At 49.3% G+C, this 20,321-nt stretch overlaps 7 protein-coding genes across 7 annotated transcripts; 2 read left to right on the top strand and 5 right to left on the bottom strand.

The window, feature by feature from the left end:
• Positions 1–157: 157 nt before the first annotated feature.
• BO83DRAFT_439238 (putative dephospho-CoA kinase) lies at positions 158–1,070 on the bottom strand (the record flags this gene model as incomplete). Its single annotated transcript, XM_025536154.1, has 1 exon — positions 158–1,070. The coding sequence occupies exon 1, from the start codon at positions 986–988 to the stop codon at positions 158–160; it is 831 nt and encodes a 276-aa protein (XP_025386030.1). The 5' UTR covers positions 989–1,070.
• A 1,413-nt stretch (positions 1,071–2,483) lies between these two features.
• BO83DRAFT_380298 (uncharacterized protein) lies at positions 2,484–2,790 on the top strand. Its single transcript, XM_025531718.1, has one exon. The coding sequence runs from the start codon at positions 2,591–2,593 to the stop codon at positions 2,744–2,746; it is 156 nt and encodes a 51-aa protein (XP_025386029.1). The 5' UTR covers positions 2,484–2,590; the 3' UTR covers positions 2,747–2,790.
• Positions 2,791–5,723: 2,933 nt separating this feature from the next.
• On the bottom strand, positions 5,724–7,792 carry BO83DRAFT_365407 (putative MFS sugar transporter; the record flags this gene model as incomplete). Its single annotated transcript, XM_025529670.1, has 9 exons — positions 5,724–6,059; positions 6,121–6,505; positions 6,565–6,621; positions 6,674–6,715; positions 6,766–6,959; positions 7,019–7,103; positions 7,181–7,371; positions 7,440–7,639; positions 7,708–7,792. The coding sequence occupies 9 exons, from the start codon at positions 7,790–7,792 to the stop codon at positions 5,724–5,726; spliced, it is 1,575 nt and encodes a 524-aa protein (XP_025386028.1).
• Positions 7,793–9,006: 1,214 nt separating this feature from the next.
• On the top strand, positions 9,007–10,919 carry BO83DRAFT_365404 (putative C6 transcription factor; the record flags this gene model as incomplete). The annotated part of the gene is made up of 4 exons (XM_025529669.1): positions 9,007–9,133; positions 9,197–9,723; positions 9,776–10,148; positions 10,228–10,919. Exons 2-4 carry the CDS (start codon positions 9,244–9,246, stop codon positions 10,917–10,919), a joined length of 1,545 nt encoding a protein of 514 aa, XP_025386027.1. The 5' UTR covers positions 9,007–9,133; positions 9,197–9,243.
• A 15-nt stretch (positions 10,920–10,934) lies between these two features.
• Positions 10,935–13,105, bottom strand: BO83DRAFT_400797 (uncharacterized protein; the record flags this gene model as incomplete). The annotated part of the gene is made up of 6 exons (XM_025533418.1): positions 10,935–11,626; positions 11,676–12,084; positions 12,105–12,587; positions 12,661–12,705; positions 12,727–12,794; positions 12,949–13,105. 6 exons carry the CDS (start codon positions 13,103–13,105, stop codon positions 10,935–10,937), a joined length of 1,854 nt encoding a protein of 617 aa, XP_025386026.1.
• A 715-nt stretch (positions 13,106–13,820) lies between these two features.
• BO83DRAFT_318071 (putative phosphoinositide-specific phospholipase C) lies at positions 13,821–16,160 on the bottom strand (the record flags this gene model as incomplete). Its single annotated transcript, XM_025527728.1, has 4 exons — positions 13,821–13,986; positions 14,045–14,639; positions 14,708–15,554; positions 15,771–16,160. The coding sequence occupies 4 exons, from the start codon at positions 16,158–16,160 to the stop codon at positions 13,821–13,823; spliced, it is 1,998 nt and encodes a 665-aa protein (XP_025386025.1).
• A 1,602-nt stretch (positions 16,161–17,762) lies between these two features.
• BO83DRAFT_380291 (mitochondrial 54S ribosomal protein mL54) lies at positions 17,763–18,872 on the bottom strand. Its single transcript, XM_025531717.1, has 2 exons — positions 18,280–18,872; positions 17,763–18,209 (listed from the first exon to the last, which is right to left on the bottom strand). Exons 1-2 carry the CDS (start codon positions 18,755–18,757, stop codon positions 17,959–17,961), a joined length of 729 nt encoding a protein of 242 aa, XP_025386024.1. The 5' UTR covers positions 18,758–18,872; the 3' UTR covers positions 17,763–17,958.
• Between the last annotated feature and the right edge of the window lie 1,449 nt (positions 18,873–20,321).

Genomic DNA, 20,321 nt, shown 5'->3' with positions numbered 1-20,321 from the left:
TCACCATATCAACAGCATATAATAACATTAACACGAACCATACAGCTTACATCCAGCACCAGCACCAGCACCAGCACCAGCACCAGCACTAGCACCAGCACTAGCACACCTATTCACACTCACCAACCCTACCCCATAACCATAGCTATACCTACAGTTACAACTTCGCCTTCACCTCCCTCTCCCTCTTCTCCCACCCCCTCTTCAACCAGAAATTCACCCCCAAATTCCACATCGCAACCGCCACACCCACCGGCGGCACCAACCACAACATCCAAGCCCACCACTGCGGCGTACTCTTCCTGACCACCCTCATCGCCCTCTGCACCTCACTCTCCAACTCCCCCTTATCCCCATCATTCCACACCACCACGCCCCTCGCCGACTTCACCCCCCGATACTCCGCCCTCTCCACCTTCCCCTTGACATCCCCCTGACTCCTCACTCGATTCTCCGCATCCTCCGCCGTAAGATGCGCATCTCTCTTCCTCAACCTCTCCATCTGCACCGTCGGATCCGAAACCCCCACCACCATCACCGTCCCACACAGCAGATCCATTCCGCTCTCAAACAGCAACGGCACATCCAGAACCACCGCCCAGTGACCGCGCACATAGTAGTATAGCAGCGCTTTGTAGACCTCGCGCCGTACGGCCGGGTGCACGATCTTGTTGAGGATGGCGCGGTCTCGCTTGCGGGCTTCGGTGGTGCCGAAGACGCGACGGCCTAGTGCTGGGCGGTTGAGGGGGCGGTTTGTGTTTGTTGTTGTTGTTGTGTCATTGGGATCGGATGCTGGGAGAAGGAGATCCGGGGTGGTTGGGCCGAAGTAGTTCACGATGGCTTTGTAGCCTGGGGTGCCGGGCTCGACGACTTTGCGGGCGATAAGGTCGGTGTCGATGATGGGGAGGGAGTAGGGTGCGGCGGAGAGGATGGAGGAGACGGTGGATTTACCGGTCGCGATGGAGCCGGTGAGGCCTATTATGAGCATTTGGGTGTTCTTTGTGTTGTTTACAGAGTAAAGGTGATGTTTCGTGGAATGTCAGGTGGGAGATGGAAGTTGGAGAAAGTTGGTGGTGATCTGCGGGGAGAGCTGCAACTTGGACCGAGGCCAAGATTACTTACTACCCGCTGGATTGATTTACTTTTGACTGTGATCAATTCAAAACACAAGTTTCTGGTCTGTTGGATAACGTTCAATGCGTCAGAATTATTTCGTGTCTAAATAGTCTATCGTAAATATTATACAGGAAGAGAATTTTTTTTTCCCTCTCGTTTCATACCCCCAATTGCAATCCCACGGCAGGGAGCGCTCTCTAGTACCTCCACGCTTGGGATATTGTACCTGTCACTTCTCACTTTCCTCCCAGCCGATCCTGCCGTCTGCCTCGCTTCTTCAATCATTGTAAACAACAACAACAGGTAATCGCGCGATATCAATAACAGTCGCAGGGAATTCGAAGGTTTTCTAGAAGGCAGTGAAGAGTTTCCGGTCCTTGTTCCCCATCCTCAGGAGTCGGATTGACCTGCTCCCAAGCAGAGTTGAAGCGGTTTCTAGCGGACTGCGGTTTGGTGTTAGTATGATTGCGCCCAAGAGTATATCTATCGAATCCATCTCACCTGGCCGCCCAATCAACCAACTGCAGTTCCACACTTGTGGCAATTCTTGCCGGGGATGACCCAAACATCAGTCCCCTCTGAAAGACAATGGGGACACTTCATTCCGGGCATCTAGTATGTCATTAGCATCGGTCGCAAAAGGATAATTACACACATAGCAACTCACAGGCATAGTGACGGCTTCGCAATGAGATCAACACAAGGAGTAACAGAAAGTATAAAGCTCTCAACCAGAGGATCAATTGTGATGTGGAAAGTAGTAAAAATCAACTGAAGGGTATTTAAAGGATTATAGACTTGTTCTTCGACAGAGTTCACCTTGTCTGGGACACGCTTTTTTTCCACTCCATGAACTTAATCTCGTCGGTCCCGAGCATCCCACCTATATATAGCCAAAACTGGACTTGTTTGTGCCCCCCCCTCCACCCCCCAATTACGCCTCCTGGAGCAGGCGACCTATGTTCCCATCGGGAGATCTTCACCTTAGTCTGGACCGATTGATTGGAGACACGACCTGGCCGGACTCAATGCATCCAAAGATCAATCATACATGGACCCTGGTTAGGCAACATGTCATGTCCGCCGCAGCAATTATTCGGATGACTCGGATCTTCCCGTCGATGACTTGCATCTGGAGGTCCCAGCTAAGGGGAACCTCAACCAGGGAGGGTTTCAGCTCTCCTTACCTTGGTGTGATAGATACGTGTTGGGCTATACCAAAAATCGTCTAGGTGGGTGGGAAGAGTGAGTGATGCATGCCACAAGGGCTGAGATGTGAGCGATAAAGGAAAAAGGAAAGAGAGACGTGAACTATAGCAGCAGAGCAGGGGGGAGAGGAGGAGGGATTGGACAGGGAAAAGGTGACAGAGAAATTCCACAATTCCCCGAAAGGACCACTCAGCATTTGAGATGCATACAACAGACCGTTTTATGCAAGCTACGACGGGGTTCTCGGTAACCGGGCCCTTGCTGTATGTCCTATGGCCAAAAGAGCAAATGGATTGTGACTGGTGTTGGGAGGCCGGGAGGATCAATCTATCCATTCCTAATCCCACACATTCCCTCTGGAGCTAGAGCAGTCGTAGTGGGCTCTCAGCACAAAAGATCAGCTCCCAATTTTACCTCCTGATGCTAACAATGTATAGGTCACACTCAATCTAAATTGATGCTCGATGCGAGTACACTACCGAGTTAGCGCCGGCTGCAGCCCGTCTCGCGCATATGGCGGGCTTCAGGACGCAATCCTCGATCTGCACAACCCACGGCGTTCCCAACAGCCACATTGTATTTCTCTCTGCATATCCTGATTTATGTGCTATGCCCGTCTAGCTTCAAACGGGTGTTCTGCTAATTACTCATGCAAGAGTTTCGTCGTTGTGCATGGTGTCGTACTCAGCCGCAGGTTGTTGGCCAAGTGGGGAAAAGAATAAACAACTTCAGAAATAAAAGAAAATTTAAATCGTTCACTCATGGCTCAACCAATGATGTGGCTAGAACCTCTACAGCCCAAGGAGGCTGTCCAGCTGAGATCTGATCAGTGACACTCTGGTCCACTTGGAGCCCGGCTGTACGAATCACCCACCCTCCCATGCCATCTGAGGCTGTTCTACATGCCGATTTTTGGGAACTCCATCTTATGGAATGGAAACCCATGGTGTAGAAAATGGCATTTCAGAACTCCTGCCTATGAAGCCATATTGTTTGCTACATTCTGGCTTCCTGTCCCCTCATCTGCTATCGGACTAAGCACCAAGCACTAAGAGTACTGACGGGAGGGATGGAATGCCGATGCGCCAATGATCAGGCCGGATCAGTCAATTACACAACACAAAAATCACCAGTCAATATCGGGACCCTGTCTTCTGCACAGATCTATACCGATGATTGGGAGTGGTCTATTCGTTAGATGTACCAGCGCTGCGAATGCAACGTGCAAGGGCTACCCTGGGTACTTCGACTGCGCTTCTACTCTTGCTTCTATGAGTCGTTTTCCATTTGCATGCGTGTTATGTATAGATTATTTTATTCTATTTTTATTTCTGCTAATTTTCTATTATTTGGTTTTGGCCTGATCTTCGCGTTCGTTCGTTCGCGTTCAATTTTCGGGGTTATGAAGACCCCCGACACAGGTGGCCAGTTTCAAGTCCGACGGTGGAACAGGTAAACGCACAACTTACTTACTCTATCACAGTTCGGTGGATTAACCATCGCCAGACGTTGATCAGTCTATCACTCACGTCTTGGCCAGGAAAGCTCAGACCGACTTACGGCCGGTGATTCGCAGGCAGGAATTGGATACATATAAGCTGTGGAGCCCCTGACCTCGCTTGATGGGCCGAAGCGCGATCCGAATTATGCGGATAAGGAGGGCTGATTGGCGAGGTTATTCTCCGCTGTTTGTCCCCCTCGTCGACCCTGTTTTTTTTTTTTCCTATTCTTTGAAGCAGCCATGCAGCTGGCACAGTCACACTAAATTCTTTCAACCCCCCGGGGCCAGTTCATCCCAATCCATTTGCCTTCTTTCGGTGCTTCGAAGTGGCTCCGGACAAAGACTACGAGTCTAGCGCCAAATTACCGGCCACGCTAGACCGGTAGTCGCCCCCGAATATCGTAATTGGACACTAAAAGCAGCGTGATATTCATCGAATGTGACATGTCACACCCAGTAGATATGGGGGAAAGGAAGAGACCCGCTCCTGTCAAACAACGATGGCTAATCTAAGGAAGATAGTAACAATGTACTATCTATCTATCTTTCGGGGTAGGAATAAGGATAGATACTATTTACGGGGTACTCTACCAGTGAGCTCTGCTCGATAGTAGTCTCTCAATCCACTATCCATTAATCCCCGCCCATTCCCATCAGTTCTATTCTGTTTCCCCTCCCTCCCACCTCTTTGTTTGCTTGCTTGTCCCATATTCCCGGATTCCATCCATCCATCCATCAAGCAGGAAGGAAACCCAGATTTGTCAAACCAAACCAAATCCATCCTGCCGCGCCATCATCATTCCCGAAAAAAAAATCGCACAGTTAGGCTGCCATCATTGGGGACTCGCATCACGCTCACCGCAATTTATTTTTCTCACTACCATTGATGCATTATAGCTCAGCAGCAACAACAACAATAACAACAAATCTCTTCACCGCGTGTATCTCCACCCCTGGGGGGAAGGGCTTTTTTTTTTCTGGTCCCCGATATCCCTCATGTATAATATAATCATAATGTAATGTTCAAGATTGATAAACTTTCGAGCCAAATGCATCTTGCATACGGTACATACATATCACCAGCTTTGCTTTTTTTTTTTTTTTTTTTTTTTTTTGCTCCTTTTGCTCGAAGGCGTGGTGGGGAGGGAGGGAATGGCCCAGGTATGTGCATATGTAAATCGTCCTCTTCTCGGCTTGCATGGGGTCCGGCTGTCTCAAACAACCTTCGCCAGCTCGCCACAATTCCAGACATGGGTAGGGGTCGGGGGTCTGGCAGGGTTCGTTCTTGCTTAAACGTCCTGCATTCGCTGACTGGTACTACTGAGTTGGTTCCCGGGGTCCTCGGTGATTAACTGACTGACTGGCTGACTGATTGACCGAACTGGCTGGTTTGCGAAAGATAATCATTTATTGAAGCTTTTTTCCGGCGCGCAAGGTGATACTCTCATCATCATTTCAAGTCGTGCACAGTAAGCCCCTAAATGATGCTACTGGATACTGTGCTGTACAAGCCTTTTCGGCGGTCCTTTGAGTTGATCTAAATCCCATCCACTTCATTGGACGGATATCTACTTTACTACCACGGGCGCATTGCATTGCGAACCATTCCTTTCTGTTTTGTTCTGCAACCACTGCATGAAAGTGAGTGCTTTATTTGCTAGAAATTGCCTCATACTGGTTACCCCTTGAAAAGAAAACCCGCCGTGGCCAGCACAGCGGGTTTCCTGTAAGCTCTCTCTCTCTCTCTCTCTCCACATGTGCAGACGCCATACATACATACATTCATTTCATGTACATTGATCATAAAACCGGACGCGCGAATTTTTTATTTTTCTTTTTATTTTTTTATTTTCTCATCCTCCCTGCCTCCGGCTCCTGGCTTCCTTCCTTCCTTTCCTTAGACCTGCTCGACTTGCTCGTCTGATACCCCGGCGACAACACTGTCCTGCTTTTTCTCCAGGTTCTCGGAGCCGGTCTCGTCCGTGTGTCGCGTCAGTCGTTGTTGGCCTGGGTGTTGCTTTCGCTGTTTAACGAGCTCTTTGGAAATTTGCACGGCACTCTTCCCTGGGGTGGTGAACAGGTAGTCGATCTCCTCGAGGGTCAGTTTGGCGGTTTCCGGGTAGCAGAAATAAATTAGCGGGACGAAGGCGAAGTTCAGGCACATGAAGATGAGGTATGCTTTCCATTGCAGGCGGTTGATGATGATGGGTGTGATCATTACGACGAAGAAGTTCTTTTCATTTTCATGATTATTAGTCGTGGAAAGGAGCGTGAGATTACTAGTAGTAACTTACCCAGATCCAGTTCGAAGAGATACCTACGGCTGTTCCTTTGGCGCGCGCATGGAGGGGTAAGATCTCGGGCACGTAGCACCAGGGGATGCAGTTAACCGATGCGCCAAAGATGAGCATGTACACGAAGAAGAAGGCGACAGCAGCTGATGAAGTTGCATGCTCGTTGGCGTGACCTTTGAAACTGAGCAGGATGGATACCATCATCATGCAGATGCCCAGGCCGAATGATCCCCAGATCATGGGAGCTCTGCGACCGACGCGATCCACGAAGAAGGTGGGGAATATACTTCCGACGACGAACATAATCTGAACGCAGCCGCCGAGAAGGTTGGAGAGGTTTTTGTCCAGGCCGACGTTGGTGTAGAGAACGGTGGGGATGTAGTATCTGGGTTTCATTAGCAAGGCTTTCAGAATTTCGTGAGGTGAGTTCTATGCCCAACATACACGACCATGTTGATACCACCCATCTGATTCATAAATTGCATACCGTATGCAAGAAGACTGCGCGGTTGTTAGTAGATGATTCGCGACAGATAAGAGACGCGAGACTTACACTCTGTGGCCTGTAGAAACTTCATCCCGCTTGAAGACATTTCTGGTCTCGTCAGCTTGCATCAAATTGCGATGGTGAAGGTGAGCACATACCTCCACTTGTACTCGCCGTATTTCGTCTCCACGGAAATAGCCTCGAGGATTTCTTCCTGCTCTGCCAGGATTTTCGGGTCGTCTTTTGGGCGCCCATACACATCACTTAAGATCTGCAGTGCTTCCTCGTTACGACCTTCCTTGTAGCAGTACCTGGGTGATTCGGGCAGCCCGAATACCAGAACGATGACCACCTAGATAGATAATCTGCATTAGCGAGAAACTCCAGTGAGACAAGTAATAATATACTTACAAAAGCGAAAATCATCTGACACGCAATCGGCAACCTCCAAGCGATCTGACCACCAACATAGCTCATCCCATAGTCGAAGAAGTAGCTATCAACCACATTCAGCATATCATCAAATGAAAAAGAACATGAGGTTTGAATGACCCGAAGGAAGGAAGGACATACCTAATAACAATCCCCACCCCAACCAACAACGGCTCACTGCACACCAATTTCCCGCGCTTACTCGCCTCACACAATTCCGCCTGATACATCGGCACCGTCGACGTCTCCACGCCTGTCCCGATGCCCGTCACGAATCGTCCGACCATAATATGGGGGACGGAGAATGCAGAGCATTGGAGAGTTGCTCCGATCTATACCCATAGATATATTCATATTAGCAAATCACAATTACTGTTATATAAAGAATGGGGTGGCCTACGATAACCCACACCATAGCAAACCACATTGCCCGCCGGCGTCCCAGCCAATCTCCCAGCAGGAAATTGACAATACATCCGGCGAAACACCCCAGATTGTAGATGGAGACGATAATCCCCTCGAGACTGTCGTTGGGGTGGTTCATGGTGGCGAGGAAGTCGTCGTTTTCCACGATGCCGGAGAAGACGCCTTGGTCGTAGCCTGGAGGGTTAATTGTTAGTCGATTGACTGGATAGGAGGTTTGGTGGTGGGTTGGAATGGGGATATACCGAAGAGAATGAATGCCATGCCACAGGCCGCCCATATTGCGGCTTGGAGGACGAAGCCGGTGCCGAAGAGGTTGAGTTTTGGCATTTTGTTTATCCCTTTTCTAGTTTATTAAAGTCTCATGTAGGGAGTTTTGATTTTAAGTTCAATCTCTTGGGTTCAACTCTCCAGTCGGAAATGGGTCGATGCATCAACTATATATGTACAGTGTAGGTAGTAGTGAGGGTATGTGTGACATCGGACAAACCCCGTCCACCCCCAGCCACGGCTCGAATTACTGAATCATGGAATAGTAGTAGAATCTCGGTAGTACCACCACCCTGAGATAGTCTGCAAGATCGTCACCCAGACGGCTAAAGACAGAAAAGACACCCTCGTCATCGATCATGATGCTGATTCTTGGGCCAGTTACTCAAAAGGGAAGGTCGTGGCAACGATTACCCCGGATTGTTGAGGCGCTAGACCAAATTCGGATATGAGGGGGAATGATGGCCCGGGGTTGGCGACGAGATCGGATGCTGCCGTGCCGTCTTGGGATATGGTTTCTTTGGTTAGGTTTGGTGTTGCCGAGGGTTGACAGTAGACGTCATTTGGGTGGTCTGTGGGTGAGGGTGGATGAATGTTGGGATGGGGTGATGAGTGTGCAACTGCGTTGGATAGGTAGTACGTGAGTTATAGAGTGTATAGCAGTGTTTATGAAGGGACTTGGAAGAATATACAGTTACATTGGTTTAGATGTCTTATTATACTCTTCCAACCGATACTACTCACTAGAGATTATCCTTTAAGGAATGTCAAGCCTTGGAGTACTGTATCTTTGATTAAGTTGTAGACGGACTTGGTAAGTTGAGCCACCGTCAATATTGGAACCTGGATATCTGCACGTGCTCAAGGCTTGTTTCTATATCCTAAAAGTACTCCAAGCTTTCTTCTTCCTCATGGCGTACGTCTACTATGCTTGTTGTGTATAAATCATGGCATCGGGACCATGTTTCTGTGCTGTGGTCAGTCGCAGACTCCATCACGGTTCACTGCAAGTCAATTGACTTCGGCAGGGACTCTTGAATCCAAACCGTTTACTCCGGAATTATTTCTTTATTGAAAATGATAGATGCTTGCTTTTAGTACAAAGAATTCGTTTTATCAAAGACGTCCTGTCACTTTCATCTCCATCTCCATCTTCACGATGCTACCCCGCATCGCGCTAAACCCGTTTCGGACCCCATGCGGAGCTGTGCTTCGGCTGTCGCTCTTTGCTTCTGCCGATTCCTTTCCTCATCGTCTGATCACCATTTTGGCGGCTCTGTCGAGGATCAAGTGGGACTTGTTACCCAAAACTCCTTCCATCCTTTGCACTGACTAGCCCGATAGAATACTGGGCGCCACACAAAGCATCAGACTGACATGTGGACACAACTATTCGCCCCAGTAAGTGAACGTTAGACTTTCATACTGCTCTGCAAACAACCGCTTGCTCACGATGTCTTCAAGAAAGTATTGATTGTCTGTCTTATCTCCTATGATTCATCAGCATCGGCATGGACGACACCACGTTCGGTGAACCACCCAGGAAACGTGCGCGGACCACTTCGCTACAAGAGCAACCCGAGCCAGTACCTGCAGACAACATTTCAGAATCGCCGGCATGGGACCAACTGCAGAGCCCTTACCACCTAGCAGATTACTACACTGATCAGCACAACTCTCCGACATTGCCCATCGGCAGTGATCCTTTCCAATCACCAGCAGCTAGCTGGACTCAGGATGGCTTCTCGCAGGATCCAGGTTACCTAGCCTCACAGGAAGAGCTGCGATGCATCCTTTTTTCTCTCGCGAACTCAACTGCTCCCACACGAGTATCCAGCCCAGATGTTGTGGGAAGGATTGAACTAGCCGAACAATCACCACCCTCGAAAAATTACCAGCCAGAACGGAGAGGGGAGCTCTTGCAGTCTTCTCTGTCGAGTAGAAGGCGAATCGAATACTTGAAAAACTATGTGGCAGAAGTAGCGCCTTGGGTATGTGCCGTGGATGATGACTTCAATCGATGCATGACTAAAGAAGGAATAGCTGGACATGTTCGACTCTCAGTGCACCTTTCGTCAGCAGGTTCCCGTGTTGGCTCGCTCCTTTCCCGCTCTTTCCTACGCGATGCTTGCCATTTCTGCTCGTCAAATCGAACGCAAGAATGGGGTTCGGAATTGGTTTGACAGCCTCGAATTGTACCAAGAAGCAATCAGACGACTGAGCCCGCTTCTTCAACTACGTGACCCGAAAATTGTAGCGGCATGTGTGCTTCTCTGTTGCTTGGAAATGATGTCTGCTCGTGCCCAGGATTGGCGTCGCCATCTTGAAGGCTGTGCCGCGCTGTTTGATGCGTTTGGAATCCACGGCTTCAGCCAGGGCATTCTACAGGCAGTGTTCTGGTGTTATGCAAGAATGGGTGAGTCTAGAGCTGCATTGTATCCCTTTTTTGAGCATTTTACTTTTGTACTGTATAATACAATCTTTTCTGACCGGAGCAGATCTGTGCGGTGCGCTGATCTCAGATGGCACACAGACCACGCTGCTACATCCCTCTAAATGGCTTCCTGAAGGCTACCAGACAGAGGATGCTCATCAGCTGTTTCAGAGTGTCAAGTCCCCAGATATGCATGCAAATTATGCGGTGTATTTGTGCGTCAAAGCGACTGAGCTGGTGTCCGATCGTACAAAGTTTGTGGAACTAGGTGAAGATAATGGGTGTACTCCAGATAGGTTCCGCACACGATGGATCAGCCTTTGGAATGACCTACTATGCTGGTTCTCCGAGCGTCCTAGCGAGCTTCTTCCGGTGCAGACAGTCAATCGCAAGCCTTTCCCTCATATCCTGTTCGTCCATTGGGCTGCTATCTCGTCGAACCAACTGTACCACACTGCATGCATACTGTTGCTGAAGATGATGCCCAAGGATATTCGGCTTCCACGGTCGCCAGCTTTGTTTCCTCTATGGCATGCTCGTCGAATCTGTGGTATTTCCTTGGCAAACCCACACCAAGGGTGCTTGAACAACTCCATTCAGCCACTGTGGATTGCCGGACAGCTTTTCAGTCATGTTTCGGAGCATGAGGAGATCATCAGGCTGATTCAAAGCATCGAGGCTGAAACTGGCTGGGGAACCTGTTGGCGGATTCGGGATTTGGAGGTTGCCTGGGGTTGTTCCGGAATGAGATGAACATGACCCTTCATGCTAGAAACCATCAATGAAGGACCAATCCTCTCGGAGTTGCGCCAAATATCCATCCAAGTCCCATCCAGTGACATTGCACACCCGCTCAAAGCCTTCCAAGATCTCCTGTTGCTGCGATTCATGTGTCATTCTTCTGGCAGCCACCAGGAATGAGGCTATCAGGCAGGGATCCCAGGATTCCCGGCGGTCATTATTCAGTGCGATGCCACAGATACGTTGCGAATGCCACAGTGGCGACAAAGTTATTGACTGCAAGCCCAAAAGTGCTGTGCGTGGTTTACACTGCAGCAAAAGTAGCATGGCAGTATGGTACAACTGATTGCAGAAGGCACCCGTTCCGTTTGCGAATAGCAGCAGCGGAAATCCACTTTCGGCCTGGGCAAGTTGATCGTCAACACCCAAGTCCACCATAGGTTGGAATTCGTGTGGTCTCAGATGGTACCATTGCTCAATTGCGTCAAAAACATCCAGCCAGCTATCCAGCTGCTGCTGTGGGGCTGTAAACTGGCCGGGGCTGGTCTGCTGGTGATATAGCATCAAAGCTTTTCCACACAGCCAGAGGAGGGGATAGGCATACGCTCGGGTTCTTTCCCGGACTTCCTCTATCCTCGATAGAATTGGTAGGCTAGGTAATGGGAGCATCGGAAGTTGTATCTCCATTGGTCTGTCGTTTGCGAGCGCGGCACTCAAGTCTGGTTTGGTCAGAATGGCACATACATGCGTGGAGGTTTTGGGACGAACCTAGGCGGAAGAACATCCAGTAGATAGACGACGCAATACCTGGATCAAGGGCTTGATGAGCCAATGGATCAAGATTCCGTGTCCGTGTCATGAGGTTCTCCATGTTCTTCCAAGTCTGAGCAATATCGGTGACAAGCCATCTTGTCTCTTCTAGCACGGCCGTCAAAGCATTCTCAGCAGTTAAAGTGAAGCTATCTGACCGCAGTGGACGAGTCCACTGATCTATACGACTAAGATGAGACGTTTGCTGATTCCCCATATCCTTTAGGATGACGCAAGCATTGGAAAGTCCCAGCAAAGCTGTCATGAGCGGCTCCGAGCCGAGTGCCATCTGGACAGCAGTGATTCCGAATGGATGAGTGAGATCGCAAATATCGAGCTGCAAGTGATTTGTCAGTCTGCAACTCCACTAGACTGCGTTATACTTACCCATGGTGCTACATGGTACCGATAATGACATAAGAGTTTTAGCTTTGCCGTATCTGTCAATGAATTGGCACTTATGCTCGAATGCAAACTCTCAGAAAACCCCACAAAGCTAGGAGCATGCTTCATCACGGCAGGCGTGCTAGCCACCAACTCTGACGAGACGAATTTAGACGCCCTCTTCCCGTAGCCTTCATCCGGGACAGCCTTTTCATTATTGACACCATTCCCTATCCCCAACGCAAGAAGCCCATGTACAGCGGATTTGTCCCTATCGCTGAAGGCTTTACTACCAACCAATGAAGAGTGCATGGCAGGTGAGCCATGCAGCCCACCATCACCAATATCGACCCCAGAATCAATTCCAGATGGAGCCAACACAGTCTCATCTCCCGAGGCCCTCATCCCATCGCTTATACTATCTCCATCTACAACAACATCATCCCCACCCACTGTAGGATCCTCATTCACAAACTGAAATAGCCCCTTGTCAGCGAAAAAAAAAAAAAAAAAGGACATAAAAGCAAAATTTTATCTCTCACAACGAACCTTAACCCACCTCCACCTCCCCTTCCTCTGCCGCTCTTCTCTCCGTACAACCACCCTCTCTTCTTTCTCAATCGACTTCGTATTCGTACTCGTACACAACTCCCCCTCCGCAACGGTGAAGGTATTCTTCGGTAAAAACGTCACCTGGACACCATAGCGGCAAACCAGGTTCTTCTCAATACAATTCCGACACCGGGGCTTAGTCTCGTCGCCTAATACCAAATCAGCTTTATCAGCTAATTGCTACCCAACAATCGATATGAGAAAGGGGGGGGGGGGGGGGAGAGATAAAACATACACTTCCTCCTCCTAGTCCTACACCGCAAACACCCCGTCCGACACCGCGTAAACTTCGTAGCAGGTCTTTCCTCATGAGTCCGTCGTCGACCTGCTAATGAGCCCCCCTTTTCACTGTCATCAATAGACGAAGGGGAAATAATAGATGTATCAGCCATCACCCATCACCCATCAACAAACCACCATAACACAAACATAACCATCAATAGGAACAACAAGATAAAAGAGACGGAGTATGGCAGAGATAAAGATAAGATCCTCAAGCTTTTTCCACAAGAAGAAGAAGAAGAAGACAGGAACTAGAACCTAAGTAAGAGACAGAAACAGAAAATAGCAATGATAATGAAGGCGACCAGGTCAGTCCGCCCGCATCCGGGAACAGGAACCGCAAAAGCGCGGGGTAACATCCTCTCCCGTCAGCGCGTAGAGTTGCCTATTTCGGATTGGGTGGGGGATGTTCCTAGTTTACCCCGGATTTTCTTGGCTTGGGGGAAATTAAGGTTGGGCATGTGTCGGGTGTCAGGGGTCTGAGTGTCAAGTTATTTTGGGCTGTGAAGAAGGGGTTTGCCGAATATGGTTTGTTTCGGTTCATATCATAGTTATTTACTCTTCCTCGATAGTTAGATTTGGTGATGTTGTTTAATTATATGGAGAGCAAGACATCATTAAGGATGTGTGATATCGCCATCTCGAATGGCATACATATTTAATTTTAAAGTCTTGTCTTGTCTTGTCTCGTCTTGAGAATTTGAATACATAGAAAGAAAGACACCGCCTCTAACTCTGGCTATATGTTGTTAAACACTGTTGACACGTCCGAATGTAATGTAAACGAAATGATCTTGTCTTTGAGTGTGCTCGTAGGTAGTGCTCTCAGCTGTATTTCTTGGTGATGTGTACCAGGAGAGCGCCATCTGTTGGTGCTCCAGTACTATCATTCAGGTGAATGATCCGATAGCCCTCTTGAAGTCGATCTAGTCGAATGCACGCCCATGCGGCCAGCGCGTTGTGCATCCATTCGTTGTCCTTGATTTTGAATCTGTCTGCATTTAGCAAGTGCACATGCAGCTAGTTTGGGATATAGGAAAGTAACTCACCGAACAAATGTCAATTCATCGAGGAAGCCTGAGACGGTCGCAAACTCCATCCTCTGACTGCCAAAATCGGGGTTCACGCCGGTAACGCTCTTCGTGCAATGTTTGTAACCGGTCTTTTCGGACTCAGTGTCGTCATCAGATGCGGCGAAGCTGTCATCTGGTGTCTCCACGTGCAGGAGACACGTCACGAAGGGGTAAAATTTGTTTTCGTTGGTGTGGCCAGCGGGCAGTGGGATGTTCTGGCCAGCCAGGAACTCAATAGTCAGATCCAGTCGGCGAGGTTCGATAATTCCAGGCTGTGCATCGGAGCCGCGATATCCTGGAGGCTTGAGCACCCAACCTTGCTCCCCTGCGAACATGCCTGAATTGAGCATCATTGCTTTGTCAAAGTTTTGCCAGTTCAGGGCGACCATCTGAGCACCACGCCGCCAGAAGAAGGTCGGGTCCATGTTGGAGGAGTCGACTCGCAAGCCATTGGGATAGACGCGCATGAAGAAGTGCCGGTTGTGCTCGAACAACGCTTCGCCATCGGTGGCATGTGCTTCTCGAACGGCTTTCTCGGACAATGAGAACACATGGCTGGGAACCTTGGCCTCTGTTGTATGTCAGTCAGTGTGTGCAGTTCTCTACGAGTTAAATTGTATCATTTGCACTACAACATACCTGGCTGTGCGAAATTGTTAAAGTGGAAGCCCTTGGTGAATACGGCCAGTTTACTGAGCGCCTGCAGGATCTTGGAGGGCTTGTGTGGAGCTGCAGTGGTGGACTCCGGAGTCTGAGGAGTCTTGGAAGCCTCATCCGGACTCGTGGGACTTTTCTGTTGCTTCAAAGCCTCCATGTGCTGGGTATAAACTGCCTTCTCCTTGGCTTCACGGTCTCCACCTTCGTCTACGGAGTCGACGTGCTTCACCTTAATCAAGATCTTCCTCTTCAGATCCTTAAGAGGCGGCGGCGGGACCGTGCCAGCTTCGAGTTCAGGCGTGACCTCGACCAACATCCCCTTCCATGCTTCTTCCATGATCTCGACCATTGTCTGTTGCTGTTCCAGGCAGGCATGTACTTCCAAACTAACAATGACTGGAAGGTCGCTTGCAACAAATGCGCTGTCCCGGATCGCATAGCAGACTTCGCGAAAGCTGGTCTCCCTAGTAAGCGTGTGACCATGCAACACTCGTGGCTCTGGTTTACCAGGAACCGGGATCGCGCTACCAGACGCCTTGCTTTCGCCAGAGCTTCCACTGCTCGTGGACGGCTTGTGATGCCCCAGGAAGCCTTCTAGTTTGCCAACCTCCTGGGAAAGGGCGCGCAGATGACGGTGGTTCTCAGTCATCTTCTTCAACTTTTCCCTTTTAGATCCGCGACGGGGTTTACAGGAACTGATCTTCTCATCGTCGGAGCTCGGGTTACTGCCACTAGTGGCACTGCTGTCGCCAGTTTCCTGGGAGCTTTCACCCTCCGCTTTTCCATCCCAGACGTCAATCTCGACGGATCTGCACCCACTGAGTAGGACCTGAGGAGATCAGCCGTTGCTATCACAAGTCCTGGGGAAATTAGAAGAGTCATCGATGGGAGAGTTGGGCACAACATGAGACCTTATTGATCTTGTTTCAGCATCTTCTGCTCCCAACGCATTCAAAATTACGCTGAAGAACCAGCCATACTGCACCCCACCCTTCAATAGCGAAGATAGTTCCACTAGTGGATGTTGATGTTGGAAAGAACATACATTTGTATAAGCACTTGCTTTCGATTCACTGTACAGCTGGTTTCCAGTCAAGTACGTATTGTGACTAGTGGAGATGAAATAATCCGTAATGGGCGCCGAGAGGTCCATCTGGGTAGCAGCTCGCATTGCAGAGGCCTCTGGACTTGCCAAGTACTCGTAGAAGGCAGCCAGGGTCGCTAGTGGAGCTGGGTGCTCCCTGGTGTTTGACCCCTGACCCGTTGGTTCACGCTGGACATCAGTCAAGAAGTTAGGCTGGTTCATAGACGTCAACGAGCTGTAGATCTTGTCTATGTAGTTGAGCATGGATGGCGCAAAGGGAAGTGTGATCTTCTGCGTGGACAGGGTAGAGTCCATGGTGATGCGACTGGTCTGGGCAGTGAGTTCGTCCATGGTTCCGACAATAGCAAGGTATGTGCCTCACAGAACAAAACCGAGTGATAGGATAGTCTGTTGGGATAGAGAAATGTGTCGACTGGCCAAGTTACACGATGGTGGGGGATAATAGTTATGGAGGGGCCTGATGATCGACACCGGCAGTGACACGGGTTCAGGGGGAGATCGGAGAACAATTCCAGCTGTCCTCAGGATGGGTAGATGTTGGGCACCGCCGGGAATAGGCGGAGGAAGAGAGGTTAAAGTTGAATGGTTATCAATGGGTTAAGATACTCTATAGGTAGTAGCGATGAGGTTAACGATAATGAAGTGGAAAGAAAGAAAGATGGAGAAGGGGAAGAGAGGTGTTGTTTCGTTGTTCGCTGAGTTTTAATCAGCTCCACATCCGCGTGGACACTTGGACGGGCTCGTTGGCGGTGACTGTATCATCTGCAACACTTCATAGGCTGCTGAGCTGGTGGAGGAGAGTGGGAGGCCGAGATGGATCCTGGCCTGTTCCGATTCAGGGGTTCCCAGGCATACATACTATCTCGTAGTCCCCAGGCAGTGACAAGTTGCTGGGAAAGGATGAGTGATTCCAATTCCACTGCGGGGCAGGTCTTGTCAATGAGGAATGAACTCCAGTGGAAAACACGAGATCGCTTTCTTCTTGCCTTTAGCTGTGGACATCATCTCCGAGGTGAGCCGAGCGCCAGTTCAACGCTGGGTAGCGATGAAGGCTAAGCTGCGTCATGCCGGAAAGAACAGAACAAAGCCATTCATTCCATTTCCAACAATCCATGGATCGGTGATGTCATCAAGATCCTGCCTCAGGTACCAGAGCTTACTATTTCCGTTCGGGACCAGATAATCTTTCTTTCTACTTCAGCATTTTTTTCCCGGACAGTCAACATGATGAGGCAGAAGATCGATTAAGCTTGTCCCCCTGAATAAGATCGGATCTAACCAACGGGTGCATCTTGAGAACTCCACAGTCCATAAGGCTGAGATCGAATTTCCCCCACCCCGCTTCCGGTTAAGCTGCAAAAAAAAAAAAGAATTACATGCGACCGTGGTCCGCATATGCCACAACTTATTGATGGGTCAAAATTTTTCACCACAACTACTGATCCAGGTACCAGATGTTATCCCATATAACCTTTCCACTTGATGCTGGACTCTCACCAATAATCCCGGCAACACCGGAGCCTGCCTCTGACGCATTACCTCGGCTGGCCGCTGTATTTCCTCCCGGCGTTGAGTTTCTGGAGCTCTATCGAAATTTCTAGCAACCGCCTACGATACAATCTACCTTGTCGTGAATGCTGGGGTCATCGGATCAGTGCTCAATCCTAGCGCTGAATGAATCTGAAGTCTGTATGCGCTTTTGATAGCGTCTCATAGGAACACTGTCTAAGATTTGGGGACAAACAAGGAGAGAGACGCTTCAGGGACAGGCTGACTGTGGTTGTGATCTCAATTACGGTCAAGTGTTAAGACATACACAGGCCATGGATCCTGGTGTTCATATGCGACTCTGGTGACAGATGAGTCCTTGGACGTCTGGGTTTAGTACTGATTGACAAAATCCAAGGTGGAAAGAGATCGTAAGTCTCAGTTGTATGTCGAAAGTAAAGTCCATTCAGCGCCTGATCTGGTGAATCAATATGAGTACAAGTCGCATAGAATACATTGAACATATCCCACAAAAGCATTTCTACACTCGTCAGCCACCACCACTGTACATAGCCAACATGTTGCAACCACATCCAGCAAAGACCTCCCCCCAAGCGAATCGCAAATTTCTGCATAGCATTTAGAGACCGCGCAAGAAGTTGTCCTCCCGGATACCCTTTCTCCGCGCCTCTCTGGCACTCCGTCTGATTTCGGTACGCTTGTCGAGACTCTCGGCAGCCGCTTCGAGCACATCCGCGGGGATAGCATCGGCGTTGTATGCAGCAGGGGTAATATCGGTAGCGTGATGGTGGATGGGGATCTGGGGAGGCAGGGTCGCGGCACGGGCGGCCATCTTCTTCTCGTAGCGCTTGCGCTGCTTCTTGTTCAAGGCTATAGGATGACAAAATTAGCGGACCATCACACGGAAACAACACTACTCTATCGATGACGGGCTCCATACTGCTCGGGTCAACACCGCCCGTTGCGGTCTTGTTCTTCTTGGAGTCGTCCAACAACGACCACAGCCATTCGGGGTATTCCGCATCCTCCAGGGCCACAACGTCGGGCTTGTTCTTAAAGTAGTTCAGTCCGTTCATCTTCTGGCCAGCAGCGCAAGAGCTCGGGGGACGTTCCACAGCAGCCTTCTTGGGCTTCTCGGGGCTGACATCAACGTGAACACCCTCCGGGGTGCTCAACGGTTGGGACACGCCAGGGGTGGCGGACGACACGGCCGACGGGATCGTGATATCGGCACCGGCAGGCTGACGAGGGGTGGGCGGAGGGGGAGTAGCCGATACGGTAGGCTTTCCATCACTGTAGTTGCGGAATTGGCTTCGCTGAATGGGAAACTGGCGTGCGCGTGACGGGATAGACAGCGTAACAGTCTGGGGCTGCTGTAGCCGGGACAAGATACCGGTGCGGCACCGTTGGCAGATCATTGTAGTGTGCTTGTGTTGTCTTGTTAAAAAAGGGGGTATAATTGAAATAATTGAAACGACTGCCGCGGTCAAGTCCCAGCCAGCTTTTGAATCAGCGTAGTGCTGGAGATTAGAGTATGATGGCCGACGCGGAGCAGTTGTCGAGAAAACTGCGGCGGGAATTTGATGCCAAGCCGGAGGTATGGTCACGTGCTTATGCTGTGTAGGACCGCATTCCCCTGTTAGCCACGCTTATACTGTCTCCTGTGATCTGTCTTTCCTTGAAATGACTATGAAACACAAGCCTGGAAAATATCATCAATACAGAATTGGACAAGCAGACTTTTGAAGTCAAAGGTGTCACAGATGACACTGCGCGTGCTCCGGTCATGAATATATGGTCACGTGATTGATGTCTTCATACTTCTACTTGAGAAGATTATTTGACCTCAAACAAAAGTCGGATGGCTCATTTGATATCTGCTTTTAGATTATCGAAGCGCCTTGTACTCCGGGTTCGCCTCAACATCTTTGTTCGCATGATAATGTTAAAATCCCGAGAAGAATCAAGCATCATGTGGGTTCGAGGTGTGCCAAAGATGTATGCGACTTTTCATCAAGAAGTTGTGGCCATCTATCTAGGGGACATATTGATATTAACTTCGTTCTGGATTATCGCAAAGACTGTCGATTATGATTCCATCAATTGTGCCTGTTCATGAAGGTCATTATCACGTGATATCTGTTACAAGTAGTTGAGGCCTGAGGCAACGAGTATCCAACGTGAGTGGCTTACAATTACCTGTTTGGGAAACAAGCACAGCCTCTAGTTATACCTTTAGTACTTCCCCTGGAGCTCTTGGGGAAGTTCTATCTTGCGCCATTTTTTACTGCACATTGACAAGTTTGGGGTCTTGACCTTGAGTTTATTGACATGATGCAATCTACGCGCAACTTTTGGTGAGGCAGTATCAATATTTATCTCGACTTCCAATAGCGCTCGACACCTTTATACCTTTAATGGTATGATCTGGGTTCTCTGGCCTCATTGTTGAATCAGAAATATCATTACGGACTAGCATTCGTTTTTGCCTATCTGATCATGAAGCCCAAACCAGTGATTGAGAATATCAAGTTTATGCTTGCTTCGGCATCATGAATACATATACCAAGTAGTAACCACTCGGCCAGCAGACAGTGAACAAAATAGCACGTTGTAGTTTAGCGCAAACTGTTCGGTCGTAAGTAGAGTAGCATCTCACAATAAATAAATTTTCAGGCATATGCACAGGACTGACGCAGTATGTCCTACTCTATTACGTACCTCATTTCCTATTTTCAGTCGCATCTCCTATCATAGCAATACCGGGTCAACAGCTTTTCGCCAAAGACCAAGTTTATGAAATCTTGTTACAAAGCCCAGTTTGACAATCGGACTACATGTTGTAGCAAAACGATAAACCCTGCTTTATACCGGATCATCAGATAGTATATTTCAATGTTGGCGCCATTCCCGCTGCCTACCCCATAGGCAGAAGTATACCCTGGCCACTCGAGACGCAAAGAGATCCAGGCTCACAGAGCA

Source organism: Aspergillus eucalypticola (assembly GCF_003184535.1).
Source record: "Aspergillus eucalypticola CBS 122712 chromosome Unknown BO83scaffold_20, whole genome shotgun sequence".
Lineage (NCBI taxonomy): Eukaryota > Fungi > Ascomycota > Eurotiomycetes > Eurotiales > Aspergillaceae > Aspergillus > Aspergillus eucalypticola.
This window is presented reverse-complemented; position numbering and strand designations above follow the sequence as displayed.

Bases quoted from the DNA above. Each gene is read 5' to 3' on its own strand.
- BO83DRAFT_380298 (XM_025531718.1), top strand. From the start codon at position 2,591: ATGTCCTATGGCCAAAAGAGCAAATGGATTGTGACTGGTGTTGGGAGG.
- BO83DRAFT_380291 (XM_025531717.1), bottom strand. From the start codon at position 18,757: ATGATCTGCCAACGGTGCCGCACCGGTATCTTGTCCCGGCTACAGCAG. The intron at 18,210-18,279 runs GTATGGAGCCCG...GTCATCCTATAG, and splicing joins GGGCGGTGTTGACCCGAGCA to CCTTGAACAAGAAGCAGCGC.